The sequence below is a fragment of the Triticum dicoccoides genome, chromosome 1B (assembly GCF_002162155.2).
Source record: "Triticum dicoccoides isolate Atlit2015 ecotype Zavitan chromosome 1B, WEW_v2.0, whole genome shotgun sequence".
Classification (NCBI taxonomy): domain Eukaryota; kingdom Viridiplantae; phylum Streptophyta; class Magnoliopsida; order Poales; family Poaceae; genus Triticum; species Triticum dicoccoides.
In genome coordinates this window covers 61535250-61552595 of record NC_041381.1, presented here as the reverse complement: position 1 = coordinate 61552595, position 17346 = coordinate 61535250, and the positions used below count along the sequence as shown (strand labels likewise).

General features: G+C 42.7%; 1 protein-coding gene across 1 annotated transcript; it reads left to right on the top strand.

Moving 5' to 3' along the window:
• Window positions 1-6833: 6833 nt before the first annotated feature.
• On the top strand, window positions 6834-7783 carry LOC119301224. Its single transcript, XM_037578161.1, has one exon. The coding sequence runs from the start codon at window positions 6898-6900 to the stop codon at window positions 7549-7551; it is 654 nt and encodes a 217-aa protein (XP_037434058.1). The 5' UTR covers window positions 6834-6897; the 3' UTR covers window positions 7552-7783.
• Window positions 7784-17346: the final 9563 nt, after the last annotated feature.

The following is a 17346-nucleotide window of genomic DNA, read 5'->3' as shown; positions in this document are numbered from 1 at the left end:
TAAGGTCTTGTGTTAATAATTAATAAAATTGCCGTATGCATCGTCCAGATGCAGAGGCCGGTATTCCTCCTTTTCTAAAAAAAACAACATGCTTGAATCATTTCAGTCCATGTTGTACTGAATTATTAGAGATATACATAGATGCACCATTTGTGCCGATAATTGTTATTGTCGACCTAGATGATGCATTAAGTTACACCCTTACATTGTAAAGATTGGAGGAAGCGTTGAACCCTTTGGTCTCGGGCCGCTGTATATATTGAGAATCTGTCGTGGGTTACAAGTTTGGGAGGTCGCTAGGACTCTCCAGAATTACACGAGAAAGAGACAGAAGATTACACGAGAGGGAGAAGAGATAGAAGTTTGAATACAACATATCTCTATCTATCTATCTAACATCCTCCCTCAGTCTGAACCTATAAAACTCTGTCAAGATTTAGATTGTATATGAACTCATTCATCCTCCTCGTGGAAAGTGGCTTAGTAAACCCATCAGCAAGTTGATCTCCTGTTGGAATAACTTGATGTCAAGTAGATTCCGAGTGGCTTAGTAAACCCATCGGCAAGTTGATCTCGTGTTGGAATAAACCTGATGTCAAGTAGCTTCCGAGCCACTCGTTCTCTGATAAATTGAAAATCAACTTCTATATGTTTTGTTCGTGCATGAAAAACAGGATTTGTTGAAAGGTAGGTTGCACCAATGTTGTCACACCATAACCTTGCAGCCTGTGGAACTTTTATTCCAAGTTCACATAACAAAGTCTGAATCCACATGACTTCAGCAGTTGCATTTTCCAGTGCTTTATACTCTGCTTCAGTACTGGATCTAGAGAGAGTAGCCTGTTTTCTTGCACTCCATAATATAAGATTTGATCCCAAGAATGCAGCAAATCCATCTGTGGACCTTCTATCATCAACACATCCTGCCCAATCTGCATCAGAATATGCACTCACTAGCATAGATGGTGACTTAGTAATTTTAATTCCAAGTCCCATTGTATACTTGAGATACCTCACAATCCGCTTAACAGCTGTCCAATAAACTGTACTAGGAGCATGCAAATACTAACATACCTTGTTCACAGAATATGAAATATCTGGACGGGTTAAAGTCAAATACTAAAGCACGCCAACAATGCTTCTGTAATTTGTTGCATTCTCTGGACCAAGTACCTCTCCTCCCTCAACCGAAAGTTTTTCTAAAGTTGAAAGTGGTGTACTTACAGGTTTACAATATTCTAGTCCAATCCTTTTTGTAATATCAGTTGTATATTTTCCTTGTGTCAAAAGTATTCCAGCTTTCACCTGTTTTACTTCAATATCAAGGAAATAGTGAAGATTGCCCAAATCCTTCAAAGCAAACTCCATATTAAGATCATGCAGAAGACTTGTAGTAGCATCTAGATTGGAACTAGCAACAATAATGTCATCAACATAAACAAGAACAAATATTGTTATACTGCCTCTGTTATAGAAAAATAGTGAGGTATCTGCCTTTGATGGAGTAAACCCAAGTCGTTGTAACTGAGTACTTAACCTTGAGTACAAGACTCTAGGCACCTGCTTTAATCCATACAAAGCTTTATCTAGCTTGCAAACATGATGTGGTGTGTTTTTGTTTTTATACCCTGGTGGTTGTCGCATGAACACTTCTTCCTCAAGAACACCATGAAGAAATGCGTTCTGTACATCTAGCTGCCATAAACTCCAACCTCTAGAAATAGCAATAGATAGTACAAGTCTGATGGTAGCTGATTTAATAACAGGGCTGAATGTGTCCTCATAATCAATCCCAAATCTCTGTTTAAAACCCTTTGCATCTAGTCTAGCCTTGTATCTGTCTATGCTTCCATCTTCTTTTCTTTTGATCTTGTAAACCCATTTGCAATCAATCACATTTTTACCTTTCCCTGGTGGAACTAAGTGCCAAGTTTTATTTTTCATGAGTGCTAGATATTCTCCATCCATAGCTTCTTTCCATTCTTTATGTGCTAGTGCATCACTAAGACTTTCTGGTTCACCAACACTAGTAAGAAAAGCATGTTTGTGTTTGTCATACCTTATTGTGACATCTTTGTATTCCTTCGTGTTGAATATCCCAGATTGAGATCTGGTAATTCGCTGAGACGCCTGAGGTATGCTAGCAGATGTTTTTGACACAACAACTGTAGCAGCAGAATTGTTATTTTCGAAACCACACACATCTGATGTAGCAGATCCTGAGACAGCAGGGTGAGCCACAGAAGATCCAGGCACATTGAACGGAGAGGATCGACCGCCCTGGCGCTCCAGATCCGAGAAATCCAGATCGGCAGAGGGAATCAGCCTCGTATCAGGTGACATCCTCGTACTGGGCGACCCAACCGGAGGACTCCACATGGCATCCGCCGTGTCCGCCCGCTCGGGTGTGCGGCAGGCCGCCTCGTGCGCGGGCCCCGCCTCGGTCGGCTTGTCTCCCGTGAGCCTGGTCAGCCCACGCGTGGCAGCTGGAGACTCACGGACACCGCCCGCATCCAGGCCCGTACCTGTCCCAGCGGGGCCACCTGCTGCTGGCGCTGATGCTGCTAAAGGATCCTCCTCGGATCACGTTTTCTGGAAGCTGCTGCACTGCGCCAAATCATCATAGGATCCAACACCGTTTTCGTCCTGTTCCGCACACATAAAATCATGCCTTGCATTGCTGTCATTAGATGCACTGTTTCCATCTGAATCTTTTTCAGTTGGATTAATCTCATGATCAGTTTCAATTAATTCACCCCCGTGATCAAAAGAAGTCAAAGGATCAGAAAGAAGAGAGATTTCTTGATGAAGGAGAGCACCTGCATTTGGATGAAGTTGAGCAACGGAAAAAGAGTTTCATCAAAAACAACATCACGAGAAATATAGACTCATTCCGTGGAAACTTCAAGACACTTGTAGCCTTTGTGAAGATTGCTATAACCAATGAAAATACACTGAATTGACCGAAACTCAAGTTTGTGACGATTGTATGGTCGAAGATTGGGATAACAAGCACACCCAAATTTTTTGAGGGAGTTGTAATCAGGTTTTTGATGATACAGGCGCTCTAAAGGAGTTGAATTTCCAATGACTTTGCTAGGAAGCCGATTTATAAGATATGTGGTAGCAATAAAGGCCTCATCCCAATATTTGGGAGGCATAGAAGCATGAGCAAGTAGTGACAACCCTACTTCGACAATGTGACGGTGTTTGCGCTCGGCAGAACCATTCTGTTGATGGGCATGATGACAAGAGACATGATGTTCAATGCCTACACTTCGAAAGAAGGAGTTGAGTTTTTCATACTCCCCGCCCCAATCACTTTGAACGGCAAGATTTTTTTTGTCAAAGTGACGTTTAACAAGCTTTTGAAATTCTTGAAAGACAACAAAAGCTTCAGATTTGTGTTTAAGAAGATATATCCAAGTAAACTTGTTGTAATCATCAATGAAGCTAACATAATATTTCTTTTTTCCAAAAGAATCTCTTGCATGACCCCAAACATCACTAAATATAAGCTCTAAAGGAGCATGAGAAACACTACTAGACTTTGGATAGGGAAGTTGGTGACTCTTGGCACATTGACAAGCTTCACAAAACAGACTCACTATTTTCTCTACCTGACAATGGAAGATTGTCTTTATTAACTACTTGCTCAACTATAATAGAAGATGGATGTCCTAATCTTTGATGCCATCTAGCCAAGGAAGGCTTAACAACGGAGTAAACTTGACGATGATGCTTGCGGCTAAGAAACCTTGATGTAATAGGGTAGGGACCACCGACGCATCTACCGTGATGAAGAGGTTCCCTCGTTGCCCGATCCTTGATGAAAAAATATTTTGGATGAGTTTCAAAAAAGACATTATTATCAGCTGGTAAGCGAGACATGGATGCAAGATTTTTGTTAGCTTGAGGGACATGAAGGACATCTTCAAGAACAAGATCACGTTTAGAGGTAGGGGAATTAATGAAAGCACGACCAATATGATGTATGTCCATATCTCCACCGGTTGCAGCAGTGTTCACTTGATCGTTGTCGTAGTATTTTTCACGAGTTGCAAGTTTCTCAAGCTCACTCGTGATGTGATCGGTTGCACCAGAATCAGCGTACCACACGGTTTCTCCTTCTCCTGCTTGTTCTCTCAAGGCAGCAAGGACATGGCGCTCTTCAGGCACATAGTCCTCATCATACCTATGCCAACACTCAAGCACTTAATGACCAGGCTTCTTACAGAGCTGGTATCGGGGTCGAGGCCGTCCATCAGATCGGCTGCCATTGTTGTTGTTGAGGGAACATGCACTATTGTTGTTGTTGCTGTTGGAGCGCCCGCGCCCGTAGCCGCTGCTGTTGCCGCCTCGGCCACGCCCTTGCTGACCTTGGTGACCACGACCTCGGCCACCATAGCCACGACCACGAGTCAGGGCATTTACCGAGGATTGACGCAGATTTCCCTGTTAGAGCAGATTGATGCGGGCTTCAAAGCTAAGAAGCTGGTTGTAGAGCTCGGTAACAGTGACGGGCTCGACGCGGGCAGAGAGGGCCAAGACAGCCGAGTTATACTCCATGTCCAGGCCCTTCAGAATAAAGGAGACGATCTCGCCATCGCCGAGCGGGGATCCGATGCAGGCAATCTCATCCGTTAGGGCTTTGATCTTGGCGAGGTACTCTGGCATCCCCATGTTGACCTTCTGGAGGTTTGCAAGGGCGATGCGAGTATTAATGAGCTGCGACTTTGTTTGCGCAGCGAAGAAGGCGTGGATGGCGCTCCACACCTCCGCCGGCATCTGGAGAGTTATGACCTGCGCAAGAACCTCACCCGATAGGGATCCCATGAGATAACCTTGTAGCTGCTGCTGCTGGGCGTACCAGATCGTCCTGGCGTAGTTGAAGACCTGCTCTTCCTTCCCATCTTTGGTGATGGTGATGGTGGCAGGGGCACCGTATTTGTGGCGTCCAGGAAGTGCTCCATCTGTGCCCCCTTGATCTGGGGTAGCACGATGGCCTTCCAGAGGAGAAAATTCGTCCTCGTCAGCTTCTCTGACGGAGGCGACCCGAGGGAGCTAGCGCCATTGCTGGAGGTGGAAGAAGAGGCGTAGGAGGAACCGACAAACTGGGGAGTCAGGGCGCTCGCCGTGGACGTGATAAGGGCGGCGATGGTGGATGCATTGGTTCCTGCCATGGCTTTGATCTACGGTGGCTAGGTTGAGTTTCCTCTCGGGGTTGAAAGCTTTCTTGTGGGTTGCTAGATGCGATGAGGACTGGCTCTGATGACCATGTAAAGATTGGAGGAAGCGTTGAACCCTTTGGTCTCGGGCCGCTGTATATATTAAGAATCTGTCGTGGGTTACAAGGTTGGGAGGTCGCTAGGACTCTCCAGAATTACACGAGAGAGAGAGAGAGAGAGAGAGAGAGAGAGAGAGAGAGAGAGAGAGAGAGAGAGAGAGAGAGAGAGAGAGAGAGAGAGAGAGAAGATTACACGAGAGGGAGAAGAGATAGAAGTTTGAATACAACATATCTCCACCTATCTATCTAACATGACATGCTAACTTCTTTGGCAATGGCTCCTGTTTCCTACCAAACCAAAATGAACAATCCCTTGTATACATGGAGATAGTTTATATACTAGAAAAAGAGACAATTTGGCCCCTCAACAGTGAATTCCAGATTTGATCAGTAAACTCCAACATGGGCATCTTTGACACGTAGGTTCTGAAACTAACAAACACCTCAGCGAAAGCAGTATGAACGTGAGATAGTGGTGCTTTCTAAAATCTAGAAAAAATACAGAACATAAAAAAATAAAAAAATCTGAAAGAAAGTAAAATAACTGGAAAAAATGGAGGAAAGCTGGAAAATAGAAATTGAATAAGTAAGAGAAATGATTTTATTTTGGAAAACTTACTAGAATGTGGGGACAAACAAAATGCAATTTTTGGACTGCACAAATTTACGGTAATGATAACTTCCGAACGTTCAGGAGTTAAACATGGCAACCCGAACACTTTTAGATGGCAGCTTTAGTTTGCATGAGATTAGAAAAACATGGCAATTTTCTGACAAAAAAAGGAAAAAGGATAAAGTTGCCATCCCCTACGAACTAAAGTTGCCATGTCAAAACATTCGGGACGAATTGCTCAAATCCCGAACATTCGGGAGTTATTGGATTCCAAAATTTAAAAGTACTATGGAAAACTGAAGAACTAAAGAAAAGGCTAAGAACAGTTCTGAACATTCATGAAAAATTACCATATTTCCAATCTTCTTGATTGTTGCCAAATTATTTTCTATTTTCCTTGTTTTTATTCTTTTTTACCGAAATTGTATTATCATTTTTCATTTTTCTGTGTTGTCTAGGCTGTGTGTGCAAAATCTCTGCCATGTCATTTCATCTGATTTCGAAATTTATGATTGGGTGAGTGGAGTTGGAGTTCAAGGACCAATTCTAGAATCACCAATAACATAGGGCAAGAAAAGTAAGTTTTTTTCTAAAAAAAATACAAATCAAAGCCGATCGAGAATGCTAGGTAAATGATGGATTCACTAGATAGCATCGATTTGTTTTATCATGCCGGTGCATGTGTTACCGAAGTTTTGACATTTTTTTACTCACTCAGGCTGGTGGTCGCAGAAGGCCACTGGATTTGACCAGCAGGGCCGACCAGGATCCACGAGCAATGGAGCGAGCAGCACTGGGAGCATGGGACGCAGGCGATGATGATGCCGCATGATGATTCCCCCAGCACAAAAACGCACCACCTTTCCTTGCAACCAAAGCCACCCACTCTCACGCTCTCACATGCACCACCATCGCCAGTGCCACTCGCGCTGTCTCTTACTCTTATATACCCCACTCCAACCAGCGCAGATCAGCTAGCTAGCTTCGCCGGCGATCGATGGCGGGCGGGTGCAAGGCGGCGATCGGGTGCGTGGACGCGCGCGTGCCCGTGCGGGCCAGCTACGTCAGCCTCTACAAGTGGCCCGAGTCCGACGCCGAGTTCGTCCGGTCCGTCGCCATGGCGCGGCGCCACCGCCAGCAGCCGGAGAGCCCCGCTGCCGCCGGGTGCTACAGCGGCGGCAGCGCCAGCATGCGCCGCGGGGCTGGCGTCGACGTTGGTGGCGAGAGCCCGAGGGTGGTGGACAGCTACTCGTGCCGGCAGATGTATCTCCGCAGCTACACCTTCTCGACGAGGAAGGAGACCGTGCCCGAGCGCACCATGGCGTGCCTCGGCCGCGTCCGGGAGCGCGCCGCCGTCTTCCCCAGCTTCCTCCCGCACCGCGTCGGCGGCGGCGGATCCGACGCCGGAAGCTCATTCGGCAGCTCGAGTGGCGGTGGAGGTCAGTATTCCGGGAGGGATCAAGACGGGCGCCGCGGGACTACTGCCGGCAGCAACGGGAGGAGGAAGCGTCGGAGGAAGAAGAAGGGGTGCGCCGTGGTGAGGAGGCTGCAGGAGGCCTCGTGCGGCGCGGTGCGTGCCATCTTCCGCCGCCTGCTCGCCTGCACCACCACCGTCGACGTCGAGGTCGCCGAGCCGCCGCCCGGCCGGTGAATGCCGCCATTTTCATGCCGGACATGTCCTCGGTCCTTTTTTTGGCATTCTATTTCCTACGGAGTAGTAATTAATATATTCTATATTTTAATCATTTTCTACTCGAGTTACAGTACAGTAGTAGCTTCCATTCGTAGCAAATGAGTAACATATATATCATCAGCTTGTAACTTATTTGTGATTGTGCTATATTTATTTCTTGTTACATATATGCATACAACCGGTGTGGTTACTTATTTGGTGTTTTTTACCCCTCAACCGTCGAATAACAGTTATTGGATAATCTGTCTTTTAAAAAAAAAGAATGATCCAAGACTGACCACTCGTGTACATTATGAGCGGTAGTGAGCAATAATCATTCCTACCAAGCTCACGTCCCAGTCTTCTCTTTTACAACACGCACCTTGGTTTCAACCCTAGAAGAGGTGGTACCAATATGTACAGCTCAGTCTTGAAGGGATTTTGCACAGTATCTCAGTGTTTTCATTTTAAGCTATTTCATCCTGTTTTTGTTCTAGCAAAGTAAAAATGTTCCTATTTTCTCTGTTTGGGGTGTAGTAGTTGAATTTTATGGACAGTCAATTGTAATTGACCAATGGAGAGTATATACATGTGTAAGACAATTAAATAATATAAATGTAAAAATGTGGGATGCATTAATCGTTATTAGGGTGTGATCTACTATTAATTTTGAATAGTTCAAACACACATTTATTCCCAATCGTGTAGGGCGCCCAAGATGGAAGAATCCGAGCAGAGATGACTATTCCACAACAATTCTTGAGAGGAACAAGTCGGCCACCAATAACGGGAACTCTATCGTCGCTCTGCACATGAACACCATTGACAAGATGCAACTCTTTCCTGACGCCGAACCAGTTGATGATCGACGAGGCCACCAATGACAATAACTTTATCGTTGCTCTACGCACGGACGCCATGGACAAGATGCAACTCTTTCTTGGCGTTGAACTAGCCGATGGTCGACGAGGCCACCAATGACAACTGCTCCATCGTTCCTTTGCACTCAGACACCATGAACGCAAAAATGCTAGACTTACGAGGCTGGGGTATGGAAGGAACTGACCGGACGATGTGTGCCAATACAATCAATAGCTCCTCTGCATTTAAGTGTGGGGACCGGCCCGTGATTAATCCATGCACCTACACCTCAGCCCCGTAAGTGTTTTCCGTAGAAAATTCCCATAAGTGTAGCATTCATTTTTTTTCCTCATTAGGTTTAACGGTTTTTGTTTTCCTTTTCCATTTTTGCTTTTTCATTCATTTTCCTTTTAAAATTCGTGAATCTTTTTAAAGTTTTTAGAATTCACATTTTTTTCAAGTTCATGATTTTTTTTAAATTCTCAAAAAAGCGAAATCATGTTTTTGTTAAAATTCATGAATTTTGTCAAAATGCACGAACATTTTTCACAAGTTATTAAACTTTTTCAAATTCGTGAATTTTTTGAATCCACTATTTTTTCAAATTCGTGATATATTTTCTTCAAATTTGCAATTTTTAAAAAAATCATGGACTTGTTTGACAACTTCTTGATTTTTTTTCCAAATTTATAAACTCATTAATTTTTCATTTTTTTATTCAATACGTAAAGTCTGACACAATAGGTAGTAGGAAAATCCAGCGGAAAAACGGGAGCGACCGTACGAACGGAAGAACTGCATAGTGGGCGTACGAACAGAAGAACTACATAGTGGGCGGAGGCCCAAATCGACCACCACTGTGTGCCAGGCAACTTCCTGGTACTTAATGCGCCGATTAGGAGGTCTCTACGCTCCTTCCCCTCATAGAAAGAAGACGGAAAAAAGGAGAACTAACTATTGAAGTGTTTCACGCTGGGAAAGGCCGAGCAAGGGGCAACTTTCTTTTCATCTATTGTTTTCTTTTTCCCTTTTCTTTCTTATTTTCATTTTGCTTTCTTATTTTTTGTAGTTTATCTTTTTTTCCATTTTAATGTATGACATGCATGAACAACTTTACTCAAATAGATGGATTTTTAAATGAATCATTTTTTATATGCTAAAAATGCTTGAAATATAGGATAAACATTTCTTTGAAAGATGTAAACATCTAGTATTGGAGAGATGAGTTATATTTTTCCATGTATACTTTTTCTATGGTTAAAATTAATTTTGATAATATTTTAAATATAAAATTAAAAATGTCTACATTATTAATTAAGAACATAAAAAAAGTGGTGAATTAATTGCCCGTGTTTGTGGTCAGCCCATAATGACTCGCTGGAGGTGGAGCTAACCCTTTTGCATGGGGAGCTCCTATTGGACGCTTGTAGGAGGAGGCACAACGCATAGGGCAATGTCCGACTGCATGGATCCATTAGCAAACAACTATAACAGAGAGTAGCAGGGATGGTACTGCCGCGAGGGTTTTACTGTAGCATGAGGTTCTAAATTATTCTTCCTTTTTTTTAATTTTTGTTACATTTTAAAAATGGGAACATATTTTCAAATTTCAAACATTTTTGGAGAATGTGATTTTTTTGAAAGAAGGAAGAAAATCTGAAAAAATCCCAGTTATTTTTGAAAGGGAAGCATCTTTCGATATTTTTCACAAATTTACAAAAAAGATACATTTTTAAATTTTTTGGAACAAATTTTGTATCTTCATTTTTTTTGAACAAGTCAACAAAATTTAGAACGAAGATACATTTTCTGAAAGTCCAAACAAATTTGGGACCAGCGGTTTTATTTGCATTTGTGAATTTTTCTGGAAATATAGGAACCTTTTATGAAATTTCAAGCAATTTGGAAAAATATGAACATTTTTGTAATTGGTGAACAATTTTGGAAGGCGAATAATTTTTAAAATTCCAAACAAATGTTTGAAATTTCAAAACATTTTTTGCAATGAAATAGAACTAGAAAAGAAAAAAAGAAACAAGAGAGAAAAACAGAACAAGATCGGTTAAAAGAAGCAACAGGAAAAGAGACCGAAAAATATTCCTGAACCGGACCGAAAATTTCTGAAAGTTTACTAAAACCGGCCAAACCTGGAGCATGTATTGCGCCGTCCTTTAGTGTGTCGCCCATGCGAAACCACAACAATCTGCCGCACATTGCGGGGCGAAACGCGCACAAGCCTCGACCTAGCACTGAAACGCTCCGGGTCCATTTTAGCTGTCCCTTTTTGAGAACATTCGAAGGTTCCGATCTGGTTTTACCAATTTTTCTTGTTCTCTTTGTTCTATATCTTTTATTACTGGTTTTCCTTTTCTTTTAGTTTTTTTCTGAAATGTGTCCTTTAAAAAGAAAGAAAAAATTCAAATTTTGTTTCACAATTCAAAATATATTTGTTATTTTCAAAAAAATGTTTGTGTTACAAATATTTGTTCAGAGTTTTTAAAAATATTCATATTTCAAAATTTCATCAAAAGCTCATTAAATTTTCATGCTTTTAAAATTTGTTCACAAATTCGAAAAATGTTCGTGTTTCACAAAAGGTTCAGGAATTTTAAAAAATATTCTCTTTTTCAAAAATATCTTTTGGATATTCAAAAAATCTTAATTTTCAAAATTGGTTGGCAAATTTAAAAAATGTTCATGTTATAAAAATTTCTTCAGCAATTAGAAACATGTTCGGGAATTTAAATAAAGACCAATGTTTTCAAGAAAAAACTTGAAGTTTTAGAAAATGTTTTCATTTTCAAATATAGGTTTTATGTTTGCATTTTCACCGGTCACTATAGCAAATCGAATCGCTACAGTAGAACACAATTTGCTTTTTTTTAGAAACCTCACCACACTTTATTCAACAATGTACCGAGAAACTCCTACATCATCATCATGTGAACAGGCAAACCACACATGTCTACCAACATCTAAGGACAAAGAGAACTTATCATGGAATCGGATGCAATGATAATCCTGTTCGGTAATATAATTTTGAGAGAGTTGCAATCCCGTTTTTGATGATATAACCGCTCCAATGGAGTAGAGTTGCCAGTGACTTTGCTAGGAAGACGATTTATAAGATAGGTGGCTGTGATGAATGCTTCATCCCAATATTTGAGAGGCATTGATGCATGGGCTAAAAGTGAGATGCCAACTTAATAGTATGGTGATGTTTTCTCTCTGCAGAGCCATTTTGTTATTGAGCATGTGGGCAAGATGCATGATGTTCAATGCCTATGCTACGGAAGAAAGAGTTGAGCTTCTCATACTCCCCTCCCCAGTCACTTTGGACCGTGAGAATTTTTCTATCAAAGTGCCTTTCAACAAGTTTCTGAAATTCTTGAAAAATAGAAAAAACTTTGGATTTGCACTTAAGCAAATAAATCCAAGTAACATGCTATAGACATCAATGAAGCTAACATAGTTTTTTTTTTCAAAAGAATCTCTGGCATGACCCTATACATCACTGAAAATATGCTCTAAAGAAGCATGAGACACACTATTTGACTTAGGATAAGGGAGTTGATGACTCTTAGCACATTGACAAGCTTCACAAATAGACTCATTAGTTTGACTATGTGACAAAGGGAGATTCTCTTTATTGACTACTTGTTTGACTATGATCCATTATGGATGTCCTAATCTTTGATGCCACCTTGCCAAAGAGGGTTTAATGACTGTGTGAACTAGATGGCGCTTGCGAATAAGTGCTCCGGATGTGCTGGTATAGAGTCCTCCAATATATATATATATATATATATATATATATATATATATATATATATATATATATATATATATATATATATATATATATATATATATATATATATGCATCTACCATGATGAAGGAGTTCCCTCGTTGCCCAATCCTTTATAAAAAAGTAGCATGGGTGAGTTCCGGATGTGCTGGTGTAGATGAAATATTTTTGTAAGTTTGTGGAACATGAAGGACATCTTTTAAAACTAGATCATGTTTAAGAGGAGGGGAATTAATAAAAGCTTGACCAATGTGACGAATATCCATACCTCCACCACTTGCGGTGGGAATCTGGTCGTTGCTAAGGTACCTCCCACGAACATCATGTTGCTCTAGTTCGCTTGTGACATGACCCGTTGCACCGGAGTCAACGTACCAAACCCCATCTCCTCCTTGCTCAAGAATAGCTGCAGCAACATGGCATACACCGGGGACATAATCTTCATTGTAGCAGTGCTAGCAGTCCATGACTTCATGGCCCGTCTTTTTGCAAAGTTGGTAGCAAGGACGACCGCGGGAGGAGGAGGCACGGGATTTTTTGTCCAAAAGGACCCCCTGCCGAGATGATTTGCCAAAAAAGACTACCTCTGAATCAATTTGACAAAAAGGACCCCCTCAACGGTGGCGGCAGGCGCGGCAGGCGACACGTGGCACATGCCGCCACACCAGGAGGCGGCGGGCCCTGCCGCCACCGCAGGAGGCGGCCACCCCAGCCGAACGGCTTTCTTACAGTTCATCGCGCCGCAACGTAACGGGCGAGGCCAGGTGGGCCACGCCGCCACCGGGCGAGGCGGCCAGCCCTGGCGCGGTCGCTGCCTGGCTGACAGGCCCTGCTGCGCGCGGGCCCCGCCAGTGGGTCTCGCCGCCACTGGCTGAGGCGACCACCCCTGCCGACAGCAGCTGCTGGTGCACGCTGACTGCTGCACGGAAGGCGAGGTGCGGGCCCTGCCGCCACTGCTGCTGGCGGCGTCTTCCTGGCACTGATTCCGACGCGCGCAATGAAGACGCTCGCTGTTGTAAACTGGGCTGATTCCCACGCGTGGAGGACGACGAATTTCACGGGCTCGCTGTTGCAAACTGGGCTGATTCCCACGCGCGGAGGACGACGAATTTCACGGACGGGAATCGCTCTGGCTTCACGAACCTGATCTGCCGACACTACAGGGATCCTCTCCCTTTTTATATGCCATGCTTCAGCTCCGTGCGCACGCATACTCTCTGTAACCTCGTCCCTCTCCTTTGCTCTCTAAGTCTCTAAGTATATAGAGAGAAAAAAGCTCAGTAAGCACTTTCACTCGTGATTTAGGGCGATTTAGAGTTGGATTTTGAAGATGATGAAGTTGAAGAAAAGATAGATTAAGGTAAGATCTATCCATTTTTGTTGGTTTCATTTGCATGCATGATGTTTTTATTCTGTTTGATTAGTTCCTAAGTGTGTATTCTATGTTGCTTTAGGCATTATTTCAGCACTTGGAGGAGTCATTTGGAGTTTCTGTAGTAGGAATAGCCGTGCAAAGTGAAGTACAAAGGGGAAGAACGAGGTATGAGCTTTGCAATATAAGTATTTTTTTGTGCATGCAGGGTGGTAATTAGTTAGTCTTTTAGCTCGTCATTAGCTATGTGATGTAAGTGCTTAGAGGTTAGAAAAATTTGCAGACGACAGATACAACATTTATACTAATTTTTTAGAAGAGTAGGTTGAAGATGTTGTATCAATGTTAGCTGGGTCCATTAGTATTGAGATGTGAGAGAAGATCTTAATACGGTAATTAAGAAAAAATAGCACTGCAATTGTTCATTGCATGTGGTGTGTTATTTCATGTGATATGTTTATTACTAAGTCTATAGTTAGGAAACCGTAGGTCTACATACAAGCAAGTGCTATTTTTATACTTTTGATAGCCGAAAGAAAAATCCGTGTGTAATATTGATATTCATGTGATAATAGGTTGACTCCATTCATATAATACTGGTGACGGATATTTATTCGAACTATTTTGACGCTTAATTACAGTCGCAAGCACATCCATATTGGAGGTGAGGTATAAATGACTCCGTAATATTGTTAATATTTTTTATATTGATGTAATGTTGTGAATAATATGCATGCCGCTGCGAATATTAATATTTGTAAATAAGTGATTATAATTGTATGATATGAAAAAATTCTATAAATCCGGAAGATATTAAATGTATTACGCATATGATATTAAAATGTTATAATCATACTATTAAATGTTTTCAAAAAGCTCTGTTTTTGCATGTTACTATTTTTTGTATTGATGTACTATTGTGAATAATGTGCATGCCGCTGCAAATATTATTATTTGTAAATAAATGATTGTTATCGTATGATATGAAAAAATTATATAAAGCCGGAAGAAATTAAATGTTTTAATCATATGATATTAAAATGTTATTATCGTACTATTATGTTTAGTGGTTGTTTGGATAGCAATTAATTACCATTGGTTTTGTCATAACTTGTAAGAAAATTAGATTTTACTAATATTGATTTTTCCAAAAGCTCAGTTTTTGCATGTTATGAGAATCAGTTTAGGATATTTTTGGGGTAGTTAGAGAAAAGCAAACAGAGTTTTAGTTTGTGACGCTCGTAGATGAGTTTGAGAAAAAATAGATCTGTAAATACCAACAACCGGGAAAGTCTAAGCAAATGATTCTAAAAACAAAATGAATATTTGTAACGAAAATACCATTATTATTTTAGTCGTAATATATGTAAATGTTGTCATCGTACTACTACTAAATGTTCAGTTACTAATTGTTTGAAATGTAAACATGTATGTTGGTTAGGTACTATGGAAAATTTAGTAGTGTACTATGGGAATGTCGTACGTGACGGTCCTTTCGGGGTGGATGTGTCCTTGTGCGAGTCGACTACAGTTGTAGTTAGAGACATGGTGAACGTGGGTTACGCAGCTGTCAGAAGGTGCATCCGAGCGGTGTTTGGCGCAGGGATGCAGGGGAAAAATATGACAATGGAGGCCTTCGTCGCTAACGGAGCAAAAGATGGGGCAGCTGCCCATTGGGGTTTGCAGCCTGTCACAGGTGATCAGTCGTGGGGGTCGTACATGAGGTTTGCAAGCAATCCCAATAACCCAGTGTTTGGTCAGCCGATGGTGTATGTGGAGTTCATTTCAGTCACTGATGTTGCCGGATGCAGTAGCAGGGGCGGTGAGGTCGAGTTGTCCATCACATCAGCCCCTAGCATCGGCCCATCAGAACCGACGAGCGACCAGCCTGTGTATGACACAGGATATTGGTCTGCGGCCGTTGACATGAGTGAACACGTGGACGGATTGTCGGAGGCGCTCGATGATGACGATCACTCTTCCGCGTCTTCCGAGTCAAGCGAAGAAGAAGATGTTCCTCCCTAGAGGGCGGTCGCGGCGTCACTGCAACCTAGGTTTTTACAGGATATGAGCATCCCAAATGAATTTCACTCTATTTCTGGCCTAGAAGCGGGGAGTCTGGAGGTTGGGCAAGTTTTCCCAGACAAGAAGTCTACTTACCAAGCAATTAATAGGTATGCAATCGCCCTCCACCGCCAGCAAAAAGTGAAGCAGTCTGATAAAAAAGAGTTGAAGGTCATATGCATCCACACCACGAAAGGTTGCCGCGGAAGAGTTCTCGCTAGACTGAAGCCTGGGGTATGTCAGTCATGGCATATCACAAAAATAGTGCAGCATAGCTGTGAGCAAACTGGGACTCTTTCAAATCACTGCAATGTGACGACAAGATATGTGGCACAGGTGATGGAAACAATTGTGCAGGGAAGTCTCAACATTAGTGTTAGGGCTTTGCAAAAAGATGCAGAAGATCAGATTGGCTTCCCTGTCAGCTACAGCAAGGCTAGGCATGCGAAGGAAAATATATTCAAGAACTTGTATGGAACCTATGAGGAGGCCTATTCTTATGCCCCCAGAATGCTTCATGAGATAGCAAGTGCTAATAGGGGGACTCAAGTTTGGCGGAGAGAACGTCAGAACCCAAAGAACCCGGGTGAGCTAATCCTGGACCGCTTATTCTGGGCATTCGACCAGACTATACAAGCCTTCAGGCACTGTCGCCAAGTATTATCAGTTGATGGTACCTTTCTCACTTGAAAGTACAAGGGCACACTATTGGTGGTGATTGCAGCAGATGCAAATAATCAGCTTCTTCCTATTGCATACGCACTGGTCGAGAGCGAGAACAAAGATAGCTGGTTGTGGTTCCTGAGCTGCGTGAAGATGGGTGTCGTGAAAGAGCGTTTAGGTGTTTGCATCATCTCTGATTGCAACACAGGATTATTAAGTGCTCTTGACATAATTAAGCAGTCGTCAGAAGAGTGGAAGTGGCCTGATCTAGAGGGAAGGTGGTGCATGCGGCATTTGGCAGCAAACTTTTACTCCAAATTCAAGAACAAGGATTGGTTCAAGTTATTCAAGAGGATGTGCATGCAGAAAACTCAAGCCAAAATGAATGTCATCTGGGCAGGTATCAATGGTGAGATCGAGCGCGCGGCCTTGCCGCAGAGAGAAGACAGGAGGGTTCGAAGGACGGCCATAAATTTGAGCCAGTGGATCGGTGAGAATTGCCCTGATTTGTCCAAGTGGGCGCAGGCTCATGACACCGGGGCTCGGTATGGAATAAGGATCAGCAACATGTCAGAGGTGTACAATGGTGTTCTTAAAGGGGTGAGAGCCTTTCCTATCACAGCCCTAATTGAAGAAACTTGGAACCGGACACTGTCATACTTTGCAGACAGGGTTACCGTGGCTAAAGCACAAGTTGAATTGAACATGCCATGGTCCGAGAAGATGCAAAGACATCTGGGCGAGAAAGCAAAGAAGTCCCAAAGCCATGGCTGCAGGAAAGTGGACGCACTTAGGAATAAGTGAGAGGTCAATGCACTAGTGCAGAACCGGGCAATAGCACCGGTTCGTAAGGCCCTTTAGTGCCGGTTCCATAACCGGCACTAAAGTGTGGGCACTAAAGCCCCCCCCCCCCTTTAGTACCGGTTCAGCACGAACCGGTGCTAAAGGGAAACCACGTGGCACGAGCCAGCTCCAGGGGCCTGGAGCCCTTTAGTACCGGTTGGT

Coding starts and splice junctions, on each gene's coding strand:
- LOC119301224 (XM_037578161.1), top strand. CDS start 6,898: ATGGCGGGCGGGTGCAAGGCGGCGATCGGGTGCGTGGACGCGCGCGTG.